The following is a 26349-nucleotide window of genomic DNA, read 5'->3' as shown; positions in this document are numbered from 1 at the left end:
ATAACCTGCACAGGTAAAAGGCACAGACACGTGGATGTGCTAGGTAACAGACTCATTCATTATTAGAAGAATTTCACTCATCCCAATTGTAACGTGTAAAAACAAACCTAATCTGGAGATCTTTGTTTTTAAAACATTTGTCATGAATCCCATTGGATGGAAACGATTAATATTATGTGCACAAGGTTAATATAGTTCTAAAATGTATTGACATTGACATTATTGGACACGGTTTTTAAGCAAGTACAAAAGTTGACTTGTTTTGTTTAACAAGGCCCGCCTGACTTCTCATCATGCAATTTAGGTCAAAACTTGTCTGGAACATAAACTTTTTGGCAAAACAGTAAATGGTGGAATATATCTTTGCACATATTTGCATTAGTACATTTCTTTTGTTAAAAAACTGCAGTGTATAAAAATATTTTCAGAATTCTGTGTTTAAAACTTTTTTTCTTTTTTTTTTTAAAAATTTGTCTCAATCCCGCTATGTGTTAGTATCACAGAGCATATTCACATCTAAATATATTCCCTGTGCATGCAGCGCTTTAATGTTTTGTCTGGGATGTAGATAAAGAGCTGAGTAGAGACACAGCGGGAAGAGATTAGAGAAGACAAGAAGATGGGGATAAAACAACTGAGAGACTGAAAAAATAAGACAAGAGACAGAGATTTGGAAATTGAGATTCACAGAAGACGTGGAAGCCGTAGATCCGTCTCTTCGGCTCTTGCCTCCTCCTGTTGTAAAGACGTGAAACTCCGACCTGAATCTCTGTAGAGACTGACAACCCATCAGAACACAGAAAAAACACACAGCTAAACAAATACAGTATAGAACCCTTCCTTTTCAGAGTTTGTTAGATTTTACTCTTTTAAGAAACACAAGTTACCAAGAAGGTATAAGTTTTATAAACCTTGGTTTTTAGTATTGCAGTCATTAAACAGCCACACAAGATACAGCTGGCATGGTTTCCTCATTGGCTCTTTTACCATTATCCTAAAACAATCATCTTATTGTTGGCAGAATTAAAGAAATCCTCTGTAAGCTTCTCAGTTAAGTTTTGCATAAGCTGTCCACTAGCCTCAGTAATTTTCCCTTGTTCTGTTTGTGTTCTGCTCCATTTGTTACTGATAACTGCACTGCTACACACAGTCCAGAAGTGACTTGTACGTTTTATTTGTGATGCCTGTCCATCCTGAGCAAATCGCAGGCTCAGATAGCACTAATGCTTTCTCTTCCCACAGTGAGGAGCTCATGTTGCTGCCTAGTGTTCCTTTACATGACCCTGTCAGAACAACCACAGTGAGCTAATTGCAGATTTGAGGTCGATGTCTTGGCTACTGCGGGCCATGGTTTGCATGCAGGTGGTCAGTTTTTAGACGCTGCCAACTTATGCCACCGATACAGTAATTACACTGTGGTGTGCTGCGATTCTGAAGTTTTTAAGAATCTCTTTTTTTTCTGTTCATGTGTGAGACTGCACGCAAGCAATCTGGATTATGCGTCATTGTTGCAACCAGTGCAATTTACGTCCTCGTCATTAGATGCTGGTATGTGACTGTTGTCTGACAAAGTCATACTTTCTTATTTGGCAGTGTTGTGCTACCTTAAAGTGCCAGATGTTGTGTTGATGTTGCTGCAGTTTATTGCTCACTATTAGATCATGATTAAAAAAAATATGGCACCAGCCCACAGAGGGGATACTGTAGTTCAAAGCATCTTTGATGTGCATTTATGGAAGGAACAGACACGATATTGGCTCTATATGGAAATACTGCTGTCAACACTTTCATCTTTAGCTGCTTTGGGAAGGAGAGAGGCCCGAGGCCTTGTATATGTATGTGCTTTATCCAAGTTCAACAGGCTTTTCTATCATGAGAAAGATCATAGCTGCCTTCCACTATGGTAATATGACTCATTCTGGGATAACCTTGCTGTTGAGCTTTTATGTATGGGAGCACTCCAAAGAGAGTTTGTTCTTGAGCTATTTCAGCATTTGCAGGCATTACTTTAGTTTAGAGTTTTGTCAAAGGCTGCCAAGGAAACACTCGTGGAAAATGACTGGCCTTTGGTATTCGTCTGTATGCAGCCGAGTGAATGCCTCGCCTCGATTCAAGTGTACTAGACCATGTTTTCTCAGCTCTAGCCAGTAGGAACTGTTCTGTAATATCCTGAACACTAAGTGAACACTTACCTGCTCTCTTATTCACAAGGGGTCACCACAGTGGATGGATCCACAGACTTTAAATTATTGACGCAATCCTCAAGGATTTGTGCCTCCTGCTACTCTTAAACTGGTGATCCTTCATGTGTTAGGCAAATGTGTTAACCACCACACTATGGTAATGCACTGATTTGATAAAGTATTGTTAGTGTATTACTATGTGACTTTAACTCAGTATTGCAGACAGGTATACTCTGTATTCAGGTTTGTGTATTAAACACAATTCATATTTGAGTTTCGTCTGGGTAGTGTATATATATGTGGCAGTTAAAATCTTTCATAAATTCAAGCAAGATGTTTACCAGCCGCAGCCAGACATGGCATGAAGAAAAGATGCTGGGGTGGGTGTGGCTTGCAAAGTGGCTTGCAAATGTATAGCGACTAATAGACTAGATTAGAGGGCTGCTATTTATGTAGCTTAATCAGATGCAAGGCCTTCAGCTGAGCCATCAGGTGATTTCTGTGAGCATTATGGTCAGCTGACTGCAGTTTGATTTTTGTGCCGGCCTCAGCTTCTCAATCTCACTAAATGTGGGTGTTTTCTAAAATTGGTGTGGTTCCAAAACCTCAGTGATGCTGGGACTGGTGTGACCCAATTACAAGATATTATGTAGCGGATGTGGTTTCAAACTTTTAATAGTTTAAACCAGTTAAATGGTAACTAACCACTAAAGTCCAATTTGAAAGGATTATGATTTATTTAAAAAAGACTGGTTAGCAATATATAGGGGCCTATAGGGACTGGTTTGTTTGTTTGTTTGTTTGTTTTTACATAAAATAATTCCATAAACATTCACCAAAAGGGTCCCTTATCAAATGTACTAAATGGGTTGTTTTAGTTTTAAAATCAACATGTCTATGCCCTCTGGTGGGCAAACTGTGCATTATTGTCTCTGATTGTATCATACACCTGGCTGCCCAGTTGCTGATTGGCCGACATATATGCACCACCAATTTATATCTGTCGTAACGTAGCATTACCATTTGGATCTAGTGGTATTTTTGTAATTCAGTCACAAACTATGACAAATACTAATGGAAATGTACCATAGCCAAAAGTGTAATGATGACTATTTAAAAGTCAGACATCCAGAGGTTTTGCACATTGTCTTCCTTTTACAGAATGTGGAGTAGTGGGTAATGAGCTCAATCAAGTATCTGCTTGGATCTTTTATTTCCCCTTTAAAGTCTGGTCACTGGCAGGGCACTGTTCATTCTAATTATCTAGTTTAATGAACACCTCACCTCCTCAGACTGCACCTGAGGGATGTGGCCCGTGACAGGATTAAGCCAGCTGTGACATTACTTGGCTATTGGAGCTTTCTGCTCTTCCTAGATATCCTCAGCAGCTCACAATAATCCTGGAGCTCCCGAGTCCTGTTGTATTCTCCCCGGTGCTTAGAGAAAGATGAAGTAAACAGACTAAACGTGGCCTAAGAGGAGGAGCCAAAACCAACTGCATTTCTTTGGCAGGAGAATAGATGGTGATATTGGTTCCAAACTGAAAAAAATAGCTCTGGTCTGCTAAAAGGAGATGAACTTGAAGCAGTGCCCCCATTTCCTGTATGCGCCTTGCAAGTGTATTTTACCAAGGGAACTGGGCAGCTTTGAGTTCATCTGAATGTCTGGAAGCTTTTTAAAAAATCATTAAGTTGGCTGCTGGCAGAGAGTTAAAGTCTGTTAATTTCATTCTTCTCTTGGGAATAAATTTTATTTACTCTCCAGTCATACAGCCAGACACGTAATAAAATTGTTTTTGGGCTCTACTACCTAGACAGTTGACCTTTAAAAATATAGATTTTTTTTTTCTTTCTCTTTTGCTATCAGTGGTGCTACGGAATAAAATGTGTTCGTACTCCCTAATATTGCTAATATCAGCCTCTGATGGAGCTCACACATGCACAGGTTCCTTGTCAGCACATGTCCTGTGATGTAGAAAGTTAAAATTTTAAATACAAGCCCCAAAAACCAAAAAAATTAAAACAAATGATGCTTTGTAGAGTTAACCACTACCCTGCTTGCACAGTTTTCCATAACAATAACGCCATGTTTTAGTACTTTTTGAAAGCATGCTGAATCGCATAGGAATTTTCAATGCGGTTGATCGTGACTAGATGTTTATTAGAGGCCTTGGTTGGCTGGTAAGCTTCTAAAAGCCTTTGAAAAATTCCAATTTTTGAGCCTTACTTAAAGTTAATGAACCCGGAACGCTTTTTTCTTTTCGCATGAATAGTGATTTAGATGGCGGTGAGTTCTCTGTTCAAACCAAAGCGCAAGAGCTCATTTTTTTCTCTCGCTCTCTTTTTCCTTTCAGGGAATAAGCCTGCGTCTGCTTGAAATAGAAATATTCACACCAGCGATTTAAAGTGCATAGCAAATGAGAGGAGTGTGTGGGAAATGCAGTAAAAGTTTCATTGGGCGTAGCCTTGCCTACACTTTCTTACTGATGTTGGGAGTGTCCCCTGAAAATTGAAAACTCCCTTTTCTTTTCACTTTCTCTCTCTCGCTGCATTCTCTTCAGCCCTTGTCTCTCCATCTGCAGTGTTTGCTTACTCTTGCTTTCTCTGATGTGCTGTGGCAGCCATCTTGCCAGTCACGACTGGCTGCTCTGGAGCACTCTACAGAGCTGCGTGACAGCATTTGGGGTCCCTGGACATTACCAAACCCACCCCCAAGTGCATGGACACACCTCTTCTAAAAACATCTTTTTTTCTTCCTTTTTAATCTGGTTTGCTAAATATTCTGGTTCTCACACCCTCTTCCCCTTCCTTTCAGTATCGTTCCTAGTCATCCCCCCTCTTTCTCAACAAGACAAACCCTTGGATGCACTGCCTCTGGTTTCAAGACAAGGAGATTTGACTTGCATGAGGTCTTGGCCTATGCATCTCTCCTTTTAAGGCGCTCTCAGTGTGTGTGCATGTGTGTAAAGCGCATGCTAATGTGGGTTGGTGTTGGTCCTTGCAATCAGACTGAAGATGACAATCCAGGGGGGCACATTGTGTGAGCCAGCACTCTGAGCTCCACAGATGGAAGGAGAGATAAGGAGACGGCGAGCTTTAGACAGAGACAGGAGAGGGCCGCTATCCACTTCCACACTTCACTTTTTAACTTCGTTTTCGATTCGCACCTCACAGATCCAATAGCCACTATGAAACCAGCTTTTGTGAGTATTGATTCCCTTACAGGCAGCAGCTCTGCTAGAGGCTCATTAATCTTGTCTACCTGCTATGACTGAACAGAATGAGAAAAGAATGAATGCTTTTTAGCATTTCTGTGGATATTATATTTCTTTTAAAGCCTTTCTGATTGGTATTCACTGATTGTCTCCCTTTTATTTCTTTATCAATAAAGCAACCAGCTTCAAAGTGAGGCTCACACCCAGATTATCCTGCCCTTTCTTCAAAAACCTTGTCCTCTCTGATGTTTTTAAGCCATGCATCATTTCTTTGCTCTTTTTCTTTTTAATCCATGTTCATGGGATCACTAAGGGTTTGGCTATGCGTTGGTTTTCTGTGTCCTCATTGTTTGCTAAGCAGTTTCATGTGTTTGACTTGCTGAGATCAAACCAAACTGTGGGTGTGTGTCAGAGCTCCAGTGCAGCCAGCGAGGTAAATCTATTCTCTGATCCCCACCAGGGGGAGAACACAGGAGAGCCACGGGGGGCTGACGCGTGCAGCCACTGCTTGGTATAACTCTAGTAATTATTTGCAAAGGAATGCCCTTCCTGTTTTAAGTTTAACTGGGAATATTTATGTGTAATGCGGAATGAGTGGTCAAGGTTTCCCAGAGGGGACGTTGTTCATAAAAACATAAGCATGACATTGGGCTATTTCAGGAGGATGTTGATGGGACTGCTGACAGTGTTTTGTCCCACTGTGGCATTGAGGTCTTGGCACCTGCTACAAACAGGGTTGTGTTTGTGTTCCCCTTGATGCTTTTCACTAGTCCGTAGTTTTCGTCCAACCCTTGTTTTGGTGCCAGCTTGCCAATTTGAGGCTGGTGCTCTGGGCACACGGTCTCCGCTGCAGCCTTTTGTTTCACCCTCTACACACTGCCAGGCGTCCTTTAGCTCTGCCGCCACCCTTTCTCTCGGCTTTAGTTGGGCATTGTTCAAGGCTGTTAATGAAAAGACAGTTTGTGTTTTCACATCCCGGTAGGACAGCGGACCCGTTATTCTGCTAAGTCACCTCAGGGCAGCAGGCCTACTGTGAGGAGCATGATAAATGGGTTCATGCGTCTTTAATCTCACCCTGACCATTTCGCAACACTGCTGGCTCTTCAGCTGTTGACCTCCACCTCCTGGGTGACTTCTGACCCCTTTCATTGTACCCCTATGCTCACAGTGAGGCTCTCTAACAATGGATGCCTCTCCATTTCAGTTCTCTGCATTGATTCAATCCTGCAGCACAAAAACACACCCATCTCTCTCCTCTCCTCTATTAATTCTCATGACACTGAGCATCCTAGTTCCTGACCATGAAATTCAGAAGCCTCTTCTTGCTGTGAATGTGATTTACTTTGAGGAAATCACTGGCTGGCATCCTCTGATAAGGATATATTTACCCAGCTCCAACACACCTACCTTTCTGGATAGCTGCCTTGAACTCTCATTGGACCAGCTAACATTCCCTTTTCCATTATGCTGGATAAGTGAGGCCAATACAGCAGGACTGAACGTCGATGTGCTTTTTTTTGTTGTGATTTGTGTGTACGTTCATGTGTGTACATTTCTTTAAATAGGAAAAAAAAAGGTCTGTGCTTTAACTTAAGTGACATTTTAAATGCATCCAGTTTATTTTGTTTTTCCACAGTAGTGAGTATATTTTTAATTCTCCTTCAGTGTTTAAAAGTACAATGGCCTGTCTTATCTCCTGAATGGTGGAGTAAAAAACTTGGGCAGCTGAACTGTGTCAAAGATGCGATTGATGGGAGCATTATCCTCCCTCGAGTACAGACCTTGGCCACTTTAATGAGGCAAAGAGCACTGCCTTGTCTTCATTAACTCAGGTGCTGCTACTGCTTATGCATGTGTGTGATTTTACAGACTAGACCCCCAGTCGAGGCCAGCGTTCATCAGGGGCTTTCTAATTGCTTTTGTCCTGCCGAGGCCTAATAATTTAGTTTATTATGAGAGCAACATAAACCTGTCAAGATCAGTTTGATATCATAACTTAAGGAAAATAAGCAGCCATCCCTAGGTGAACAGAAACTCTAATGAAGATGTAGTTGGTTTGTGTTTTTCTCTTTTATTTCACCACTAGAAGAAAATCTAAGGAATCCAAGAAGCAACAGCAACTACATGCTGTTCATGTTGTTTCAAAGATTTTTACTAAACAGGGCTGCTCTTATTTTTTTTTTTTTTGGGGGGGGGCATCTCTCCCAACCAGCATCATTCTTCTTTCCTAAAATGCTTCATACTAACTGAACCATCACTGTAGAAAAGTCTGAGCACACAAGGTCTCACATGCTTTCAGTATGTGTGACATGCATCCAGAGACTCTCGTGTGAAGAGGAGGCAACTACTTTTGATGACTCATGTTTGCTCTTTGCTCAGCTAGAAGTTGTGTTCCCACTCCACCGTCAGCTTTCCTGTTTAACGACATAGAATGAACATGTGGACGGCAGTTATTTGTTGAGCTCGTGTGACTAATCTACCATCTGCCCAATATGCAGGCCTCTAATCAAGAGTATGGTGACTTCACACTGGGCAGATGGATATCAAAAATAATGCCATTCTCTAACCGTCCTTTGTCTCACACCTCTTCTCGCCAAGACTTTGGCATTTTCCCTCTGCCGTATTGAGGACTGATGGTGAACATGAATGTTGAGAATGTGGACATGAGGAAGGAATTGTACTTTACACTGAGGCTGAGTGTGTGATCCTGAGCTTTTGTGTTTATATTTCTTCACTTCCTATGACTACACTGATTATTCATAGATCCAGTCATAACAGATGCATTTGTTATGCACTAAACGTGTACGGTTTTCCATCTGGAACGGTGTTTCTTTCAATTTAGAATTTTTAAAATCTCCTGTCAAGAGTGTTTTTTGTGTGAAACAGGATGATTATAATAACACTGCCAGAGGATAGTTGGCACAGTGTGGATACACACTTTGAATGGGAAGAAGGCGAAACAAAACGATGAATTCTCTCTCAGCAGACACCGGCGACTTGTGACTCCCCAAAACAAAGAAGATCTAATTCCTCCGACAGCGTAAGATGTCAATCTTCTGGTCCTTTTGGGTTTTGGCTCTGTCCTCTACTGGGGCATTCTTTGTAGAGGTAGATGGGATCCTTTGAGGCTTTAGAAACCCTTTTGGAATAACATTAACTCAGATTATTCATTTCTTTTTCTAAGTCCAGAAGCTTCAGTTTGTGACTGTTTCCAGTCTGACAGCAGCATACTAAAATAGATGCATCATTGTTCAACGTTAATATCTTTCTCTGCCCTTCTAACATTAATCTTCTAATTATGCACTATTTCACTACTAAACATCCACCTGCTGATCGATGATGAAAAAAAGGGCTACTTTGGTTTTCCAGTGTCGCTTTATTATCTCACATATAATTATGCTAATGAGGTCATCAAAGATGTCTGGGGGCTTTTTAAGGAGCAAGGACATTCAAATTCGGATAAAACTTCTCCAGCTATAGTTTTATCTGTTCACTCTAGTTTATACAACATGGCCTCATACTCAAAGTAGTCAGAGTACCTGATAGGTGTGACAGCAGCACAGTCAGTCTCTCCGTTTGCATTGAATTCACTCCCAGTGTCCATGCATATTCAGCTCTGGGCCACTTTAAAGGGAACCATGATTTTGTGCTGTGACAGATGTAATATTGCAGTTTCACGTCCCACTGCTGCTTCGCTTATGAATACATTTCTATGAAATGACAGTATTGTGTTTTTACAAGTCCATGAGCGGCATGTGATGTGTGTATGTGCATGACTTGCTATGATTGGAAACAAACTGCTGGTGATGTTCACATGCATTATGTCATGATGCATGAAATTACTGCAAGAAACGTCACGTTTCTGGGCGTCGTTTCAGCTGTAGCTTCTCACTCTCAGTCTTGTTGGGTTTCGAACCCTTTTTGTCTTTTTGTGTTTTGTCTAAGAAGCTTCAGTCGTCTTGAAACATTTGTTACAAGCATTGGTTTAAGCATCAAGACACAGTTAAACCTGCTCCAAAACTCTCTTCACTGAGAGCTTTATAAGTACATGGGAAGCTTAAACTACCAGACTTTGTTCTGTATTATTTTTCCGGACTTGTGCACGTTCTCTTTTAGCTTGTTTATTACAATTACCCTTTTGTTTTTGACCTTATTAGAGTCGGACGGCAAGACGGGCATGCCAGTATAAAGCAGCATTTTTGTGCCTGTTGTCCCCTACCTGCAGTCAAGCCCTGGTTACTCATTTAATGTGGGACAATAGCAATGATTGTTTTAATGTGACCATAAATAGGATATAAAGGCACTCAACCGTCTCAGTCCTCAAGCTGTCCTTTAACATGTCTTTGCAAAATCACTGCAACCTAATTTTCTTCTTGCTGACATACTCATCATTTGCTCTTACAGGGACAGTGTATTATTGCTTTAGGGGCTTTTCTCTGTATTTTTGCTGGTGAAAGGTGGTGGCCAAACTCTGATCACTCTTCCAAGCCCTTACATTTTGTTTTCTCCCCCCTCTGTTCCTGTCTTCAGATCGAGAAGATGATGACTATGATCGGTGCAGGCATTGATTTTTCCAGAGATCAGCAATACGCTACACCAGGTAGAGTATGAATACTAATATTGTTGCTTTTTCAAGCAAGTTAAAATGACTTAAGTGTCAAATTCACAAATAAATTATCAAGGAAACCTGAAGCAAAACAGGAAGAAATGGGTAGTTTTCCATTAGCTACTCATCTGTTTAATAAATGTGAGCAAAAGCACCTTGTATTAATTAGGGGTGGGGGGAAAAATCGATACTGTGTAGTATCGTGATATTTTGTTTGCTAATAATGTATCGATACAGGGACAGCAGAAATCGATATTTTGTTACAAAAAAAGTTTTTGTGGACTGGAACATGCTCTGACTTCAGAGCATGTTGATCAGCTCCTTTTTCTGAGCAAGAATCCTGACACTGTCCAAATGTGTTTAACTTTTTTTTTTGGCAGCAATAAACATGTTTTATTTTAATTAAGTTTATAACTTATATTTTGTTTTAATTTACTTTCAAATTCTTCAGTTGCTGAAGGGGCTGCATAGTTTTCATAAATTGCATAGTTCAGAATAGCTATAATTGTACCAGATGGTTGCATTCAGTTAAGTTGGACTAGACTGTAATACAAACCATTCAGTTTGTCAACAATACAACTGACTGATGAGAGAAAGACTGAGTGCGAGACTTTGATATTAGATAAAACAAATATTGATAAAGTTTACCTTTATGTACAGAATCTGAATATCGCAAAATATTTTTAAAAATTGCAATAATATCGTATCGTGGGATGTATGGTGATTCCCACCTCTAGTATTAATTCATTATTTATCTTTTTGTGGGTGTGGCTGTTAATGCAACGGCTGCCTTTATTGCCAAATAGTGGGCTTGGAATGCTTGGAATTAGATTTACTATAGTTATATTTATTAGATCCTCACCCTGAACCTTAAAAATATATTAAACAAGTGCATGGCAGTGATAGTAGAGAGGAGAGCTCTAAATACAGATTAGCAGGCGATCGTGGCTTAAGAGCTGGGAGGTCGCCTTGTAATTGGAAGGTTGCTGGTTCGAGCCCTGGCTTGGACAGTCTCGGTCATTGTGTCCTTGGGCAAGACACTTCACCCGTTGCCTACTGGTGGTGGTCAGAGGGTCCGGTGGCGCCAGTGTCCGGCAGCCTCGCCTCTCTCAGTGCGCCCCAGGGTGGCTGTGGCTACAATGTAGCTTGCCATCACCAGTGTGTGAATGTGTGCGTGAATGGGTGGATGACTGGATGTGTAAAGCGCTTTGGGGTCCTTAGGACGCTATACAAATACAGGCCATTTTAGTTACAAATGGAGGTTTGGGTACAAAAATACTATTTTAGAAATTTACTGGTTTGTTTTTTATAGAACAAATGACAAAGAAAAGAGTCTAAAACGTTTCTTTTAAAAGGCGTGTGTCATCCTCCACTGAGATTTGACCCCTTGGTTTGTTTTGTGTGTCTCTGTTTTTCTGAGGCAGTAATTCAAGCTGTGGTGTCTGACATGAGCCAAGTATTAAATCTGCATCATAACGTACCAGGATCTTTATTTTTAAAACCAAAGTGCCTGAGAGAGAATCTGTATTACAAGCAGTGTAAGGACTGTAACCTGCTCTGCTGTTATTCTGCTTTTCAAAGCCTGTCATTAAGGTTTGATGGATGGCGTCCAAGGATTGTAGCAGCAACCCGAGCAATCAAATCTTTCCCTTCAGCTCTCCCTGTTGACATTCTTCAACATCCACTGTCAGTCACCGCTGTGCCTGAGCAATCTTTTTAATATATTTAAACAAAGCAGCACATCCTCTTTTCCTTCGCCAAACTCCATCGTCTTATTCTAGCCCTGTGGTTTGCTGTGCCCTGCGCTGGATTGAGCTGTTTAAATATTAACCACTTCTGTACGTATGTCAGGGGGTGAGCTCATTGTGCTTTGGAGGAAGCAGACTTTGTAGAAAGCTGACACTGCTGCAGTAAAGTAGTTAGCATCCCATCACAGGCACTTGGTGTGAAGTTTCCATGAGTCTGATTCCACTTCCATGCGTGTGTGAGTCTTAACCTTGTAGCTACCACGCTCACAGCTTCAGCTCAGTGGAGCAGACCATCGGGGGACTCGGTCAAGAGGAGGCTCTCTGTTTGATGTGATAAACCGCATCACTTTTTTTCCTCCCTCTACTCCTTCATTTGGTCCGGTGCTCGGCGGTGACGTGCCGAGTTGATTGGCTCTGTGCCTCCAGTCTGTTGTATCTTCACTGATTTACCTTTACAAAGAGAATGTGGAAAAACAACGGACTGAGGCACAGACGCTGCAGGAACTTGAGAGCAAATTAGGGGTGGGTGGGAGGGGGGGGGGTTGTAGCTGAAATGGTAGCTAGCCCTGATAAAGAGCAGCCACCTGCAGTGTTACAGAGGGAGAGAGAGGGGGAGTGGGGAAGTGTATGCATTGAAGGGGGGGTAGAGAGAGAGAGGAAGGGAGGAGAGAGGAATTGCAGGCAGCAGAATTGTGATCAGTCAGGACAATAGGAGGATGTAACTTCTGCATCTGTAGGACTAGGTTATCTGCTCTTTAGCTAGGAGCAGCTAAAAAATGTTTCTTTTAGACCTCGTCTGTTGCCGGACCGCATCTCTCAGATAATCTTAGCGCTCTCTTGTCTGCAGAGGAGTTAATCCTGGGAGTGAGCTATCACTGAAAGTGCTTTTTGAAGGAGCTGATCGGATTCTTGACTGGATTTTTTTTTTTCTTTTCTCCTTGACAAATTTTCAAGCTCATGAAATGTCTGAACGGAACTTTTGACATGGGACCCTCATCTGGAACGTGACTGTTTATGCAGCAGGTTTAAATGATAAGACAGCCGACAAGCAGAAAGGGAAACTTTCAAATCTGTGTTTTTTATAAAGAAATGTTATGTTTTAGAATTTAACGCTGTTTACTTTTCTAAGCTGCCAGATTTCACAAGGTAGGAAACGACTGACTCTGTTAGCCTCTGTGTTTGAGGGGTAGTTAATATATTGGGAGGTAACTACCTGTGCAGTGATTGGTTTCTAGTGTGGAGTGTGTATTTGCTTTGAAAGAGAGTTAAAGAATTCCAGTAACATGTTCACTGGAGGAGAGGCACCAATCTGTCTTTGTATACGTTAGACTGCTGACAGCTGTCAGTATAGTGTTGCTCTGTTATCAATCTCCGTTCATTGCAGTCATGTCACAGGTTTCCTTTAGTCCCTCTGCGTTTTTTGCTTGTCCTGCTGCTTCCGATGTGGACAGTGGCACATCACAGGTAGATTCCTGTTTGGATTGTCCGTGGGGGATTATATCTTAAACAGGTTGGATATGTGAATCTGAGATCCAATTATTTACCAAATACATGTCTTGGCTACAAGTCTGGATCACTTACACTTGGCTGCAACAAATCTACTACCCTGGAAGAACTTAAACTAAAGTTATACGCTCCAACCTCTGAGTGTTATTGTAAAGTTAAAGTGTAATTAAAACAGCCCTAATTTTTTTTTTTTTTTTTTTTTTTTTTTTTTGGGGCAGAAAAAGGTACCTCCTGAAATGGGACATTCTGACTTTTTTCATAATCATATATGAAATATTCAGTCATATTTGTGAGTTAGGTGAGGCACCGCGCTGTGTGCTAAACAGAAATGTATTTCAGCATTCTCCTGGCTCACTACCATAGCAAAAATATATTCTTTATTTTTTAGATATTATCCATTTTTTTGTGGATTTATCCCTTTTATCTTACCTTCACCCCCGACTCGGGGGTAGTTTAATCTATTTCGAGTGACTGTTGTTCAGCCCCCGCTGTCCTGCGGGAGCTGACGCCTTGTTCACAGAGGACACTGTCTCCCTCACGTTCCTGCTGCTGGTGCGCTCGGCTCTGCTGGCCGAGAATGATGTGGCAATGCCACGTCTCGTCCTCGGAGTGCCGCTGCTACCGGCTGAAAGGTTTCTCACTCCTGAAGCGCTTTCCCCTGTCAGCAGGTGCTGCAGGCCGGCTGCTGGACCAGCCCGTGGGAGACTGGCTGGAGCATGTGGGTCTGCCGCAGTACGAGAGCAAACTACTCCTGAATGGATTCGATGACCTTCACTACATGGTGAGTGCCTCACTTTTTTATTACTGTCTTTGTTTCATATTTAATTCTCTCGCATGTTTAGCCATTTATTTTCAGTTTTTAAATCCTTGAAGACTTTTTTTTTTTTACCTTTTCCCTGTACTCTAAAGTCACTTTCATTTGTGCTTTTATGCATTAATCATATTAGTGCCATTAAGTATGATGATCCTGTTAGCGTCATCTAAAGTTCAATTAGATGTATCCCTGTGATAATAATAATCTTACTTTTTGAAAAATGCTTTTCACATAACTCGGTATCATATTTGCATCATAGGTATTTACATTATTTAGTGCTTGGCTTAACTCAGTGTTTCAACTTTTCCATCTGTTCTGGTGACTCTTGAGCAAAGCATCCACCTTTCAACTTAGCCGATGCAGTCTGAGCTCAGCTCCTGTCAGATAGTTTGCTTGATACCTGTCGCCCGTGGCTCAGGGGGTTGGGAAGCGTATCTGTAACCGGAAGGTCGCCGGTTCGATCCCCGGGCTCTCTGTCTGGTTGTTGTGTCCTTGGGCAAGACACTTCACCTACCGCCTACTGGTGATGGCCAGAGGGGCCGATGGCGCGATATGGCAGCCTCGCTTCTGTCAGTCTGCCCCAGGGCAGCTGTGGCTACAACTGTAGCTGCCTCCACCAGTGTGTGAATGCGAGAGTGAATGAATAGTGGCATTGTAAAGCGCTTTGGATGCCTTGAAAAGCGCTATATAAATCCAATCCATTATTATTATTATTGATACTGTTACCTCTGGTTTAGTGTTGAATCAAGGCTGTCCTGGATCCTCACACTCTCAGACGGTTTGTCTGTGGCCTGGGAGGCGATTGTCGTGGCTTCTCGTTAACAGCCAGAGAGCCGGCTGCCAACAAAGCAGCTGATGCCCGACCAGAAGGGAGAAGAATCTTGATGAGTAATGGGGTGCTATTGCCAATCTGACAAGTTTATAGAGCCCACAGTGTGCGATGCCTCTCTGAGTTGGCTCAGTTGCTTTTCTCAGTCCTGAAGTCTGATGAAGGGGCACAGCTGGCAGTCTGAACCGGTGGGAAAGTTGAGAGATAAGCATCCTATTTGTCAAGATAAGAACTCACATCTCTATCAGACTTATAAAAACCTTCACTGTAACAAATAAAACACACTGTGGACAACAGATTTTCATGTTTTTCAAACACTACTGTAGATTCACACATGAGTTATCAATGTACTCAAGATTCCCTCCACGTGGACTTACTACTTACCACAAAGTAAATGAAGCCAGATCCAGAGCGCTGCGTATAAACAGGAACACAGCAGCAACAACAAAACAGAACAAGTTCCCTTAGCGACTACAAAAATAATTCATAAATCACTGTGTTGGGTGCAAATTAAACTTTTCATTTCAGCTGAAAGAAAGAAAGGGTCTCGGGCACTTTTTAATTTGAATTTGAATGAACTGTGCCTCAGATGAGTGCGACTATGAGAAGCTGACAAAGACTCCAAAGAATATGGTCCCTTAGACACGCAGCGTATTGTACGTAAGCATAACAGCTGTTTCCTTGTGCGACTCAGAAGATATACCCCTCTGTTTGTAAGCTCCACAACACATGACAGCAGATGTAAACAGACGTACACGTTTCAACTTATAAGACCCTGAGATTATGTGATATAGCAGCGATATTAAAACCAGTACAGACATTTAAAGTTCAAAAACTACAAAACAAAACATCGATCTCTCTGAGGGAAACATTTACTATAATTTAAAAAAAAAAAAACATGAAGTGATGGGACAAAAATTAATGAATATATTTCTTTCTTTTCACACTTTTTTTTTTTTTTCTTTGAGATTTTCAAACTTTTTAAACAATTTTTAAAAATAAACTTGAACTTTAAATTCGAAATCATTAACCTTGAGCTTTGCAAAACTGGATATAATAAAGACGATATATAGGCAACTTCATTTGGTATGCTAATGATGTATACTAATCAGGTGTTCAATCTAATTGGGTTTGTAGTAACGCGATGCATTTAGGCATGCAGACACGGTCAGGATGACCTTCTGAAGTTTGAATGGAGCGTCAGGATGGAAAAGAACGGTGATTTAAATGGCTGTTGGTGTCAGACAGCCTGGACTGAGGATTTTCCTACAAAATTATTTCTAGGGTTTTACAAAGAATGATCTGAAAATGTGAAAATATCCACATCTCTGGGTGAAAATGTCTTGTTGATGCCTCGAGCTCACTGGACGCAACTTGGAAGTAACTCCAGTAACCGCTTGTTACAACCGATGTATGCAGAAGAGCATCTCTGAACTGCAGAAGACCACACAAGGTGCCACTACTATCAGCTAAAGACCACAAACTGAAGCAATGATTAACACAACCTGACCAGAATTAGACAATAGAAAACTAGAAGATCACTGTCTGGTCTGACGCCAGATAAAGGTCATCACTGATTGTCAGTATCTGTATATTTATTTCTTTATCTCTGCATGTAAGGCTTGTTAATTAGACTTAAATATTATAAATTTAGTGTTTCTTTGGTTTATTAAGCTTCAGTTGTTTAATAAATAAAATGTGTGGCTGCTATCAAACTATATCTGTCTAATTTCAGTGCACTCTGATTCTCCCATAAACAACCTTTTACTCTACTTTACATAACCCGAGAATAGAGAATTCATCCACTTATCAGCCTCTCCGCTTGGAGAAAGTGTGATCCACACCCATGTTTAAGTACGTGTCGAAGCCTCTGAAGTTACTCTCGGGGTTTAATCTTCCTACTGTCTTTTAGGCTTTCACACTCCTTTTTCTCAGGCTTGAGTCTTCGTTTTATTCCAAAGCGGCAAGCTGACAACATTTCTATCTTTAAACATGGCTTACTAACCACCTGGCTTCCTAAAGTCGCTGCAGGGTTTAGAGAAAAAGCTGTTACCTCTGAACAAAACAACGTGTCCTTCCCACAGCAAATGTTGACCTTTTTTTATGAATCACAATTTAGTCTCAGTTGGAAATTAGAATTACCCTCTGAGTCACCTTGCCTTTGCTAAACTTTTATAATTGCGTTTAATCTATGCATTAGTGAATAGAGCAGAAACGAGCCATATTTCGTTCTTGGCTGAGTTGCCAGTACTGTGTACAGATATGCCTGTCAGCCAATCCACTTTTATCTTCAAGAGACTGATCACCTTCTGTGTTCGACTTTCAAAACAACAATCTAAAAACACTTCAGACTCAGAAATAGATGCAGAGTCATGATATTACTCTTATGCATTTCCTATGAGCTGCTAAAAGACGGGCAAGATGCCAGTATTTTAATTGAAATGTTCACACTTCATCATCAAATTTTAAACAATGGTAAGAAAATGGTCCTTCTCTGAGTTAGGTTGTTAGACATACTATTTATTTTTCCAAGTATGCTTATGTAGCAGCGAGATCACTAATTAAACAGTGTTTACTCTGCCACTCAGCCAACTGTGATGTGTGTCTCCCCTGCAGGCACGCTCTAGAAGCAGATCAATAACAGCAGTGAATGTATTGTGTTCAAGCAGCGTTGCAGAGACGAGCCTTTTTCTGAAACCAATTAGATGCTTTTTATCGACTCGTGGAGCAAATGTCCCGATGAAACAAGCGCTGCGCAATCATGCTGTTCTCCACCGCTCGTTGGTGCTGACAAGTAAAGCCTGTTGAAATGAAATGGCTCTTTTTCTCTGTGTTAGACTTCTGCGCTGTGACACAGTCGGCAAGTTCGTTTGTATTCAAAGCGACTGAGACTGACGGTCTTCTGGCGAGGGCGTCTGGATCTGACTTTTATGCGGTCAGCTGAGGGAGAACAAATTTACTTTGAGTTTCAAATCAGTGGAGGTGGCTGAGGATTTATAAGGAGAAAGCCTTTTTTGTTTTTTGTTTTTTAGAAAGAGTTGGTCAGATCTAAAAGTTGCACCAAGGTTAGGCGAACCTTTTTCTTCTTCTGAGTTGCATTCATGTAATCTAAATTCATGAAGTTTTCGTGACCCCCAACCTCCCCCCCCCCCCCCTTTTTTTTTTTTTCTGTCGTCATTGTTTTTTCTGCCTTTTAATAAATGCAAAGGGCTCATGCTGCAGCGAGGGACCAAACCCTGCGGAAAAATCCAGTAATGGTTTCCTGCATCCGAAGCTAAAGGACTGGGAATGGATTGATTGATTGATTTTCTTTTTTGGCTTAGATTTGTTTGTTAATTTGAAAGAAACATTTTCTTTAATGTTCTGTCACCGTTTCATTTTCACTTTTCTTTTGAGGTCTGAGTGGTCTCATGGCAGCCAGTTTAGGAGGACAAACTGAGTCTTAGTGCTGTTAGGTAGCTGTCCTTTAGAGGGTCAGAATGAGTGATGCGTGCCCCTGAGCACCCAGCCTGAATTCAGAGTGCTTTTAAACCAGGGAGCCCACTGTGGCTGTTCTCTGGATAGGCCGAGGAGGAACAGAGCAGCATTTTAATGAGAGGACGGAGTAAAGCAGAGCTGGACAAGCTGCACAGGCACAAAACAGGCCCAGCTTACACTGCTGTAAATGTATTCTGTTTGCCAATGTTGTGCTGATATTAGCGTTCTCTCTACTAATGTACTCCTTGAAACCTGCCAACCCTGTGGAAGCACATTAGCCAGAAATTTCCCCACAGAGTTGTCACCACCACATCATGCTGTTTGTGTTTTCAGACTCTTTGAATGAGGATAAATGGCTTATCCAGATATAGCAGAGGTGAATGTAACACTTTACATGAAAGGAAATGAGAATTTTTATTAAACCAGGTGTGAACAAACATTCTTCACCTAACAGGTGTTCAGTTCACTCCAGTTTGGTTTGGTTTAGTGAGGTGTGTCCAAGAGCAAAATGTTGATTAGTGTTCAAAGTTATTTGCTTTTAGTCAGGTTGTCATTCAACCATCAAGCCATTAATCATGGGACTGGGGACTGGGAGTCATTTATTTATGTCTAAGCTTATCCAGGTTAACTTCAACATGAAATCAAATTATCCAAGGACAAAAAAAGATTGAAAGAAATGAACAAAATAACCCTGTGTCAGCTTGGCGACTTGTCCAGGGTGTACCCAGGGTCTCGCCGTATGGTGGCTGGGATGGACTCCAGCACCCACACAACGCTGATGTTTACTTAGCTTGCCTCAGTGATGTCATAAAACAAATATTAAAGTCTGTAAAGCCCAATAAACAGGATGATTTCGAAGTGATGAGAACATTTCTACACATCTGCCAGAATTAGCAGAAAATCAGAGTGGTAGGAAAATGAATAAATCAGGAAATAGGCAGAGAGTGTAAACCCAGTCTGTTACAGCTGTATTCCCCCGCATAGAGACATTTATCAGTTAATCTCCAGTGGGACAGTAATGCAATGATCCATACACTTTGAAGCATTATCATCCATTCAGCCCCACAAACCATATCAGTCCTCAGCTAGAGAGGCAGCAATCAGCATGTTGCTGCTCAGAGATAATGGGCTTTCAGTTGTCAGTTTCGTGTGAGGCAGTGTGAAGGCAAAAGAGATGATCCATAATGTCCTGTGCTCAGTGTGGGCTGAAGCCAAGATCATGGTGAGTTCTGATCAATAAACTCACTTGGAGTATTCAGGTACTCATATTTCTTCTTTCCGTCTTCCTTCTCCGGATTTCCATCGACAGGCCGGATCACAGCCTATTAGAAATTTCAGCATGAACAGGATGGCAGTGTAAAAGTTTGTCAGTGTCTTAGCTGAATTGTGATTAGCATTGTGATTCCACAGGCAGCATTACAAAGATTGCTCTGCAGCATTTACTCTAACAGACTCGCTCCTCCCCGCTCCTCATGCTCTCCGCCCCTTGTTTGCATCAACGGCATCTGCATGAAAAACAGGCTGTCAAGTTTGACCTACAGACAGCATCTCTGCTATGCCATTAGTGGCGTGTGTGTATGTGTGCGCAGCGGTGAGCACCACAGAATTAACTTTAGGTTCATATTGAAGAGTCAGCCACATGAGCCCTGAGGCGGCGCCTTCTCTGGACCGTAGTGATACTGGCAGATGAGAGTTAGCTGCTGACTCCCCTGTAGAAGCACTACAGCTAGCATTCATGGTTTATATCCAACAGGCAGGACTGACCCTTACCCACTTCTTATTGGTCAGTCTGAGCATGGTTAAAAGTCAGTTTAATTCAGTTTAACTGACTGCAATTCCTTCAATCTCTGCTAACTGGCTAGTCCCAGCCCTTGCCATCCTGTGGTTTTGACTACCAGTTCAATTGCTGAGTGGTTGTTGTTTTGGTCCTATCAGTTATTCAGCTGCTTCTTGGAGATATTCACGTTCTATTCCACCCTCCTGGACTGCAGTTGAAGACAGTAGTCTTTCTTCTCCTCTGCAGATGCTGAGACCTGAAAAGACTACTGTAACCAGGCTCTAACAGTGGGTAGGGAAATTGTTAATAAACAAGACCCACAATCATCAGCTGTAATCTTGGAGTTCTTTCGCTCACCTCAGAGGCAGCTGATTATGTTGCTCAGTAAAGCTGCAACATTAAGTGTGAAAACCCCAGAAGCTTTATTATGAATCTGTTATCGTTTTAATCTAAATCTGTGGGAAACACTGTTTACTGTCTTGTGACTGTCTTATTTGGTCTGTTGTACCATGAAATTGTTGAATATGGAACTAAAATAAATGAATAAATGATGTTCGGTGTTCAAATAAAGGCTTTCCTTTTACGTGTCAAGGTGTTTTGATTTCCCCCGCGGCTGTCGTCAGCTATCGATGCGCCTCCATCTCATAACGCTGACCACTCAGCAACTCAGACATTGATTCATCCCTCCCTTCTCCATTATCTGTTTGTTGCCACTCAGTCTCCAAAGGTGATATCGTGTGTAACCAAAGACTGGTTTGAACATCAATCACCACATTCCTGTCAGTACCACCCCCCCACACACACACTTAAGTCTCATTTAAGGGGTTATCAATGTGGCTCCTCTGGTGATAGTCACTAAGTTGAGTTCTAGGGAGGATCTCAATCAGGAGTAATTCACCTTTTTATGCAATGGTAGCATACTTGTGATCAATTCTCACGTTGCACTGAAGGCTTTGAGCTTGGAGGGTTCGTCTTAATTATATAAAATCTTAAATCAAAGGAGTCTGTGTTTCGGGATTTTCATAGATGACTTGAATAAACTACGTAAAAAAACTGGCTTTTACTAAATGGTAACTTAAATTACTTTATTCTGACACAGTTTAATGTACCTTGCTTTCTAATGACTTTCATGGGTCTTAGAATAGAAATGCCAGTAACAAAAATGCTTGTTTTGTATGTTGCTTTAAAGGGGAGCAATGTAATGGAGGACCAGGACTTGAGAGAGATTGGAATCACAGATCCGAGCCACAGAAAGAAGATCCTGCACGCAGCACGTTCCTTCCCAAAGGTGATAAATCATTGATTCCTACTTTAGTACTTCTCAGACCCAATTCAGTGTTTTGCATTTGCTTTAATGTTAGATGATCAAGTAATATTCTCACCTTAGACCCAAGTGTCTATTGCATTTATGGAAATTAACAAGTTAATTTGTGGGTTAGGCATACGGCTGAGCAGGAGCAATAGTGCTTAATAATGAAGTCGAATGCGGTTTGACGGTGGGCTTGCTTTATCTTATTGTATTGGGAGCTTTACTTTTGTTATAAAAATAAAATTAAACTAAAACACCTCTGCAGTATTGTCACTTTAATTTGTATTGCTTTAGCTCATTCTGCATGTATACAAATATACATCTGTGGGGGTTATTAAAACCAGAACCCTTCAATTTCCTGCCAAGGAAAATTGGCTAAATTTGCAACATATTGGTTCAGCCAACGCCCTGAATTCCTCAAAGTGTCTGTGAATGATTACGTTTTCTGCTGCAGGTGAAAGCGCTCGGCTGTGACGGCAGCAACTCCCTGTCCTCCTGGCTGGAGAATCTGGGCCTGCATGAGTACTTGCAAAACTTCCTGTCCAGCGGCTACCGCACTCTGGACTGCGTCAGAAACCTGTGGGAGCTGGAGATTGTCAATGTGAGTCACAGTGATGTACAAGGACAGTGAGGAGTATCAGAGGGTGAAATTAGTCTTCAGGTGTCTTGGAAATAAAAAAAAAAAAAAAAAAAAAAATCAGGATAGGGAAACGAGTTTGACGGTTTACTTCAGGTTCCCCCCCAAACTGAAGCAGGAGGCTAAAACTGAAGGTGAATGTGTATTTGTGTTGAATATTGGGAAATGGATTCTAAAGTCTCACTCAAAAAAATTAATTGAGAATTTCACTTTTGAAAGACAGAACTGAAATTACTTGGTTAGAAGATGGCACGTCAGACTTCACTGGTCTGTGAGGAAATGTGTTGCCTTTTGCTACTACTGGGAAGGGTCTCTGAAAGAAACATGTTTTCTTGTTCACTCCAAGATCAATGCTGCATTCCTCCATTTCTGTGTGCAATACCATCACCTGTAGATCAGTGAAGTAATGTCAGACACTGTATTGCTGCATGAACGTGTGAACTTGTGCAATCCTGTATGTAGATTCAAGATTAACAGAAGAGAAGAGACTCAGAGGAGAAACTGCTTCACATGGAGAACCATTAAGGGAACCTCACAAATGAAGTAGCGGTGCCTGATGTGTTGTTTTCTGGCATTTCCTTTTGTGCTGCTCAGTATGATCACTTCATAATTTTCTTTTTTACAGGTGCTAAAAATTAGCCTACTTGGTCACAGGAAACGCATCATCGCTTCCTTAGCGGAGAGGCCTTATGAAGAGCCTCCTGTCAAACCTCCTCGTTTGTCTCAGATCAGGGTGAGGACCTACAAACTACTTTCCTGTGTAAAAGTGCTTCACAAAATGTTTCTTGTTTACTCTTCACTCACTTCGGAACCAGATCTGTTGTTTGAATACTGTCTGACAAACTTAAGCTTATTTTCAAATTCTTTATTTTTAGCCTGTAAATGTTGCAAAGTATATTGACAAAGATGAATGCCTGATAGCTAATGATAGAGAGTGCATCTGACATGAGATACCCAACTGTGTCATATTACATCTCCGCAGTGCCAAGACCTGCCTGGATCCCAGACTTCATCTCCCATGAGTCAGATGGAGCCCTACACAGGACGCTCAATGGACCCTCTGCTGCCTGCAGGCGAGCCAGGGAGGAAAAAAGCACAAGAAAATGACTATGACGTTACCCAAAGATATCGCAGCGAACGACACAGGCCTCCTGTATGTGGTATATCTACGAGTGTGTTAATGGTTATTGAGGGCCTCTGCCAGGCTTCTTTGATAGTTATGGTTATTTTTATAGGAGCGACATGAAGACTGGCAACGAGAGCCCCGCCTGACCTTGCGGCCACCTAGTCTAGCAGCACCGTACGCCCCGGTTCAGAACTGGCATCACCAACCGGAGAAACTCATCTTTGAATCCTGCGCTTATGAAGCTAGTGTACGTCTGCACCATTCTCCTTCCTACATGATTCCGCTTCGTTGATTAAACACATCAGCAGTAATGTCTTTTTCCCCTCCATTTCATTACAGTATCTTGGTTCCATGCTTATTAAGGAACTAAGGGGCACTGAGTCCACGCAGGATGCTTGTGCCAAAATGCGGGTATGACAAGTTTCTCCAATCCCTGAGGATAAACTCATAGATATTGTTTGCGTGAGTGGCAATTGACCTGTCCTTTTAATCTTTCCTCCAGAGGTCAACAGAGCAAATGAGAAAAGTCCCGACTATCGTCCTCTCAATCACATACAAGGGTGTGAAGTTTATCGACGCAGCCAACAAGGTTAGCGGCTACACACATGCGCACACACGCGTACATACACATTTTCTCTTTGCGTAAAGGTTTACTTCTTAACCAGACGTGTTCTTTGAGGCGTGTGATACATCAAATTGAGGCTGGGGCAAATGACAGCATGTTTCCTTTTTTAATGTGTGCATGAAAGTGACGCAGTCAGACATCAAGCTTCCTCTCTTTCTGTGATTGTAAATATCATGCCTGCAAGTTTGTGTCAGATTAGTTTGTGCTTATATTTCCTTATAGGAAGCAAATCTGATTGACATTTAGTTGACATTAATAAAAAAAGTTTTTGAAATGTTGAAGCTCAACATGGTCTTGTTGTAGTTGCACTTGTGATGGCTGGCAGTCAGTGTCTCTCCTTTAACCATTTAGTTTTTTTTAAAAAAATTTGTAACACTTTCTAACAGCATTATTGTCTCAATGTTGATGGAATGAAATAAAAATTTTAAAAAAATGAAAGAATGCACTGTGTACTCTCATTACTAAACCTCACTCATGTCTCTCTTCTTGGTCCAGAACATCATTGCAGAGCACGAGATCCGTAACATTTCTTGTGCAGCCCAGGACCCCGAGGACTTGTGCACATTTGCCTACATCACTAAGGACCTGCAGACCAGCCACCATTACTGCCATGTCTTCAGCACAGTAGATGTGGTAAGGACACTTGTACTGGGCTCTATTGTACTATAGATGGTATAAAAGATGATTGTGTGATTGTGATGTCACCTATCGCTCTTGAAGCTTTTATATGCTGGCGTTTTAGAGCCAGACGTTATCTTACAAAGATGGGAGGGTGGAGGGTTTACTTAGCAGCTAGCGCTTAGCAAGTTGCATTCATAAACAGCAGCTCATGGCATGAAAGCAGGCATGCAATATAGATACACACATACAGGTTAATTAATGTAAGAAACAGATGGATAAAACATTAGAGCACAAACTTCTTGAATGGTCAGCACCACCCAGAAATGAACAGTATTAGTCATGTAATCAATTAGAAATGTTCTAAAAGTCACCAGTAGTAGTAGGCACACGGTGAAGAGCTCCAGTTTAGTACTTCAGAATGAGTCCTCAATTATTATGTTGTTATTAAATTGTTATGAAGGGGGAAACGATCCACAGAAGCCAAAATATTTTTTGTACCATACTGTAAAATGTGACATTTTAACATGGAAGTCTGTCATTTTTGGAGCCAGCTTCAAGCTTTGCACAGAGGAACTGCAGTTTTTGTACTTCTGGAGTTTCTCCCCCGTGTTCAAAACAAAGTACAGATTTATCTGCTATTTATCTCAGCTTGCAGTTTGTCTGCTTATTCAGGGTACCTGTGGGCCGTGAACAGTAGTAGTAGCTCAGTGTGTATTTTACATGTAGTTGTTTTTTTTCCTGTGTAATAATATTCAACATTGCTATCAATACATTTTTCAAAAAATGCCTCTCTGTGCAAAATGGGTTCAAAAACATAAACAACTGTGGGATGCTGTTTGTCCGTGATTTGAACCGGGGAACAAATTACGGTAGGATAAGCCTGATATATTTGTATCCCACTGTAACTTTACTGTATAATGAGCTAACATCTCCAAAATGTCAGGAGTAGTTAGTCATTACAAGAAGTGTTTGTGAGCTAAAAATCAAGAATGTGGGATACTGTGTCCGTGATTTGGAGAGCCCAGAACTGCTCCCGACGCAGGAAAAACCAATTCTGCAGTGGAGACCTACCTGGCACTTGTGCAGGTGAAGCCAAAGGGAAGATATGCTTCATCATATTTTCTAGTCTTTGACTTGGAAGGAAGTTGGTTTGGAAACCTATTTGGTGATGCTTCATCTCCTGCTTTGCGTTTGTGTGGCAGCACCGTCAAAAACCTGTCCGTTATGCTAGTAGTAGCTTGACAAAAGTTTTCAGCTGTAGACAGTAATGTTTTTGTATTTGATTGCGGGCTGTTGGTAGTCATTAAACACTGAAACGCTATGAGTCAAATAGTTACCACAGCTTTGCCGTGTCCCTTCTGCTACCGAAAGTGTCCATATGAATCTCCGTGAGGTTTATTTGGTTATTTTAAACTGCACTGACTATATGGCTGCTTTCAGGGTCCGCCAGGCACAATCGTCACTACACAAGAGAGATGTTCAGTTTCTGCGTATTGGTGTACATGGAGTGCTTTATCTCAGGGCAGGTTACTACATCAAAGGATATAAAGAGGATTTCACAGCTCTGTGTTATGTGTCTCTTCAAATGATGATTGTTGTTCCCACCATAGGATTGCTTTTTCAGACTCCCAAGGCATAACGTATAAAGCATGAATCATCTGTCTTTAGTCTGCAGTGCTTGTTCGTACCTGGGAGCTGTCAGGGTAAAACAGAATAATCCAGCAGCTTTATTACTGAGCTACAGAGGATGGATCTAGTTTAGGAACAGGGGGTTGCTGCACAATACTCCTGAGATTACTGCCACTTCTTCAGGTTATGCAATTTTGTTTTGAAGAAGTTTTGGAGGAAAAATCTTTCTTCTGTTACGTTTTGCTGTC

At 41.5% G+C, this 26349-nt stretch overlaps 1 protein-coding gene across 11 annotated transcripts in view; it reads left to right on the top strand.

Moving 5' to 3' along the window:
• The window catches only part of anks1aa (ankyrin repeat and sterile alpha motif domain containing 1Aa), a 64513-nt gene that overhangs the window by 32589 nt on the left and 5575 nt on the right, over positions 1-26349 (top strand). For 7 of the 11 annotated variants that reach the window (XM_084917932.1, XM_084917931.1, XM_084917928.1 and 4 more), the window contains 11 exons: positions 8381-8437; positions 9928-9997; positions 13923-14038; positions 21344-21442; positions 21918-22064; positions 22726-22833; positions 23083-23253; positions 23336-23473; positions 23566-23637; positions 23729-23815; positions 24347-24484. In XM_084917932.1, the coding sequence (XP_084774058.1) occupies positions 8381-8437; positions 9928-9997; positions 13923-14038; positions 21344-21442; positions 21918-22064; positions 22726-22833; positions 23083-23253; positions 23336-23473; positions 23566-23637; positions 23729-23815; positions 24347-24484 (1203 nt within the window). The remainder of the gene's footprint in view (positions 1-8380; positions 8438-9927; positions 9998-13922; positions 14039-21343; positions 21443-21917; positions 22065-22725; positions 22834-23082; positions 23254-23335; positions 23474-23565; positions 23638-23728; positions 23816-24346; positions 24485-26349) is intronic. The other 4 variants (XM_084917930.1, XM_084917937.1, XM_084917933.1 and 1 more) reach the window with 3 other exon arrangements.

This window comes from Perissodus microlepis, chromosome 20, assembly GCF_051167445.1.
Source record: "Perissodus microlepis isolate ML-2025 ecotype Zambia chromosome 20, ASM5116744v1, whole genome shotgun sequence".
Classification (NCBI taxonomy): Eukaryota; Metazoa; Chordata; class Actinopteri; order Cichliformes; family Cichlidae; genus Perissodus; species Perissodus microlepis.
Note: the sequence above shows the minus strand (reverse complement) of the source record. Positions and strands in the feature narration are given on the sequence as shown.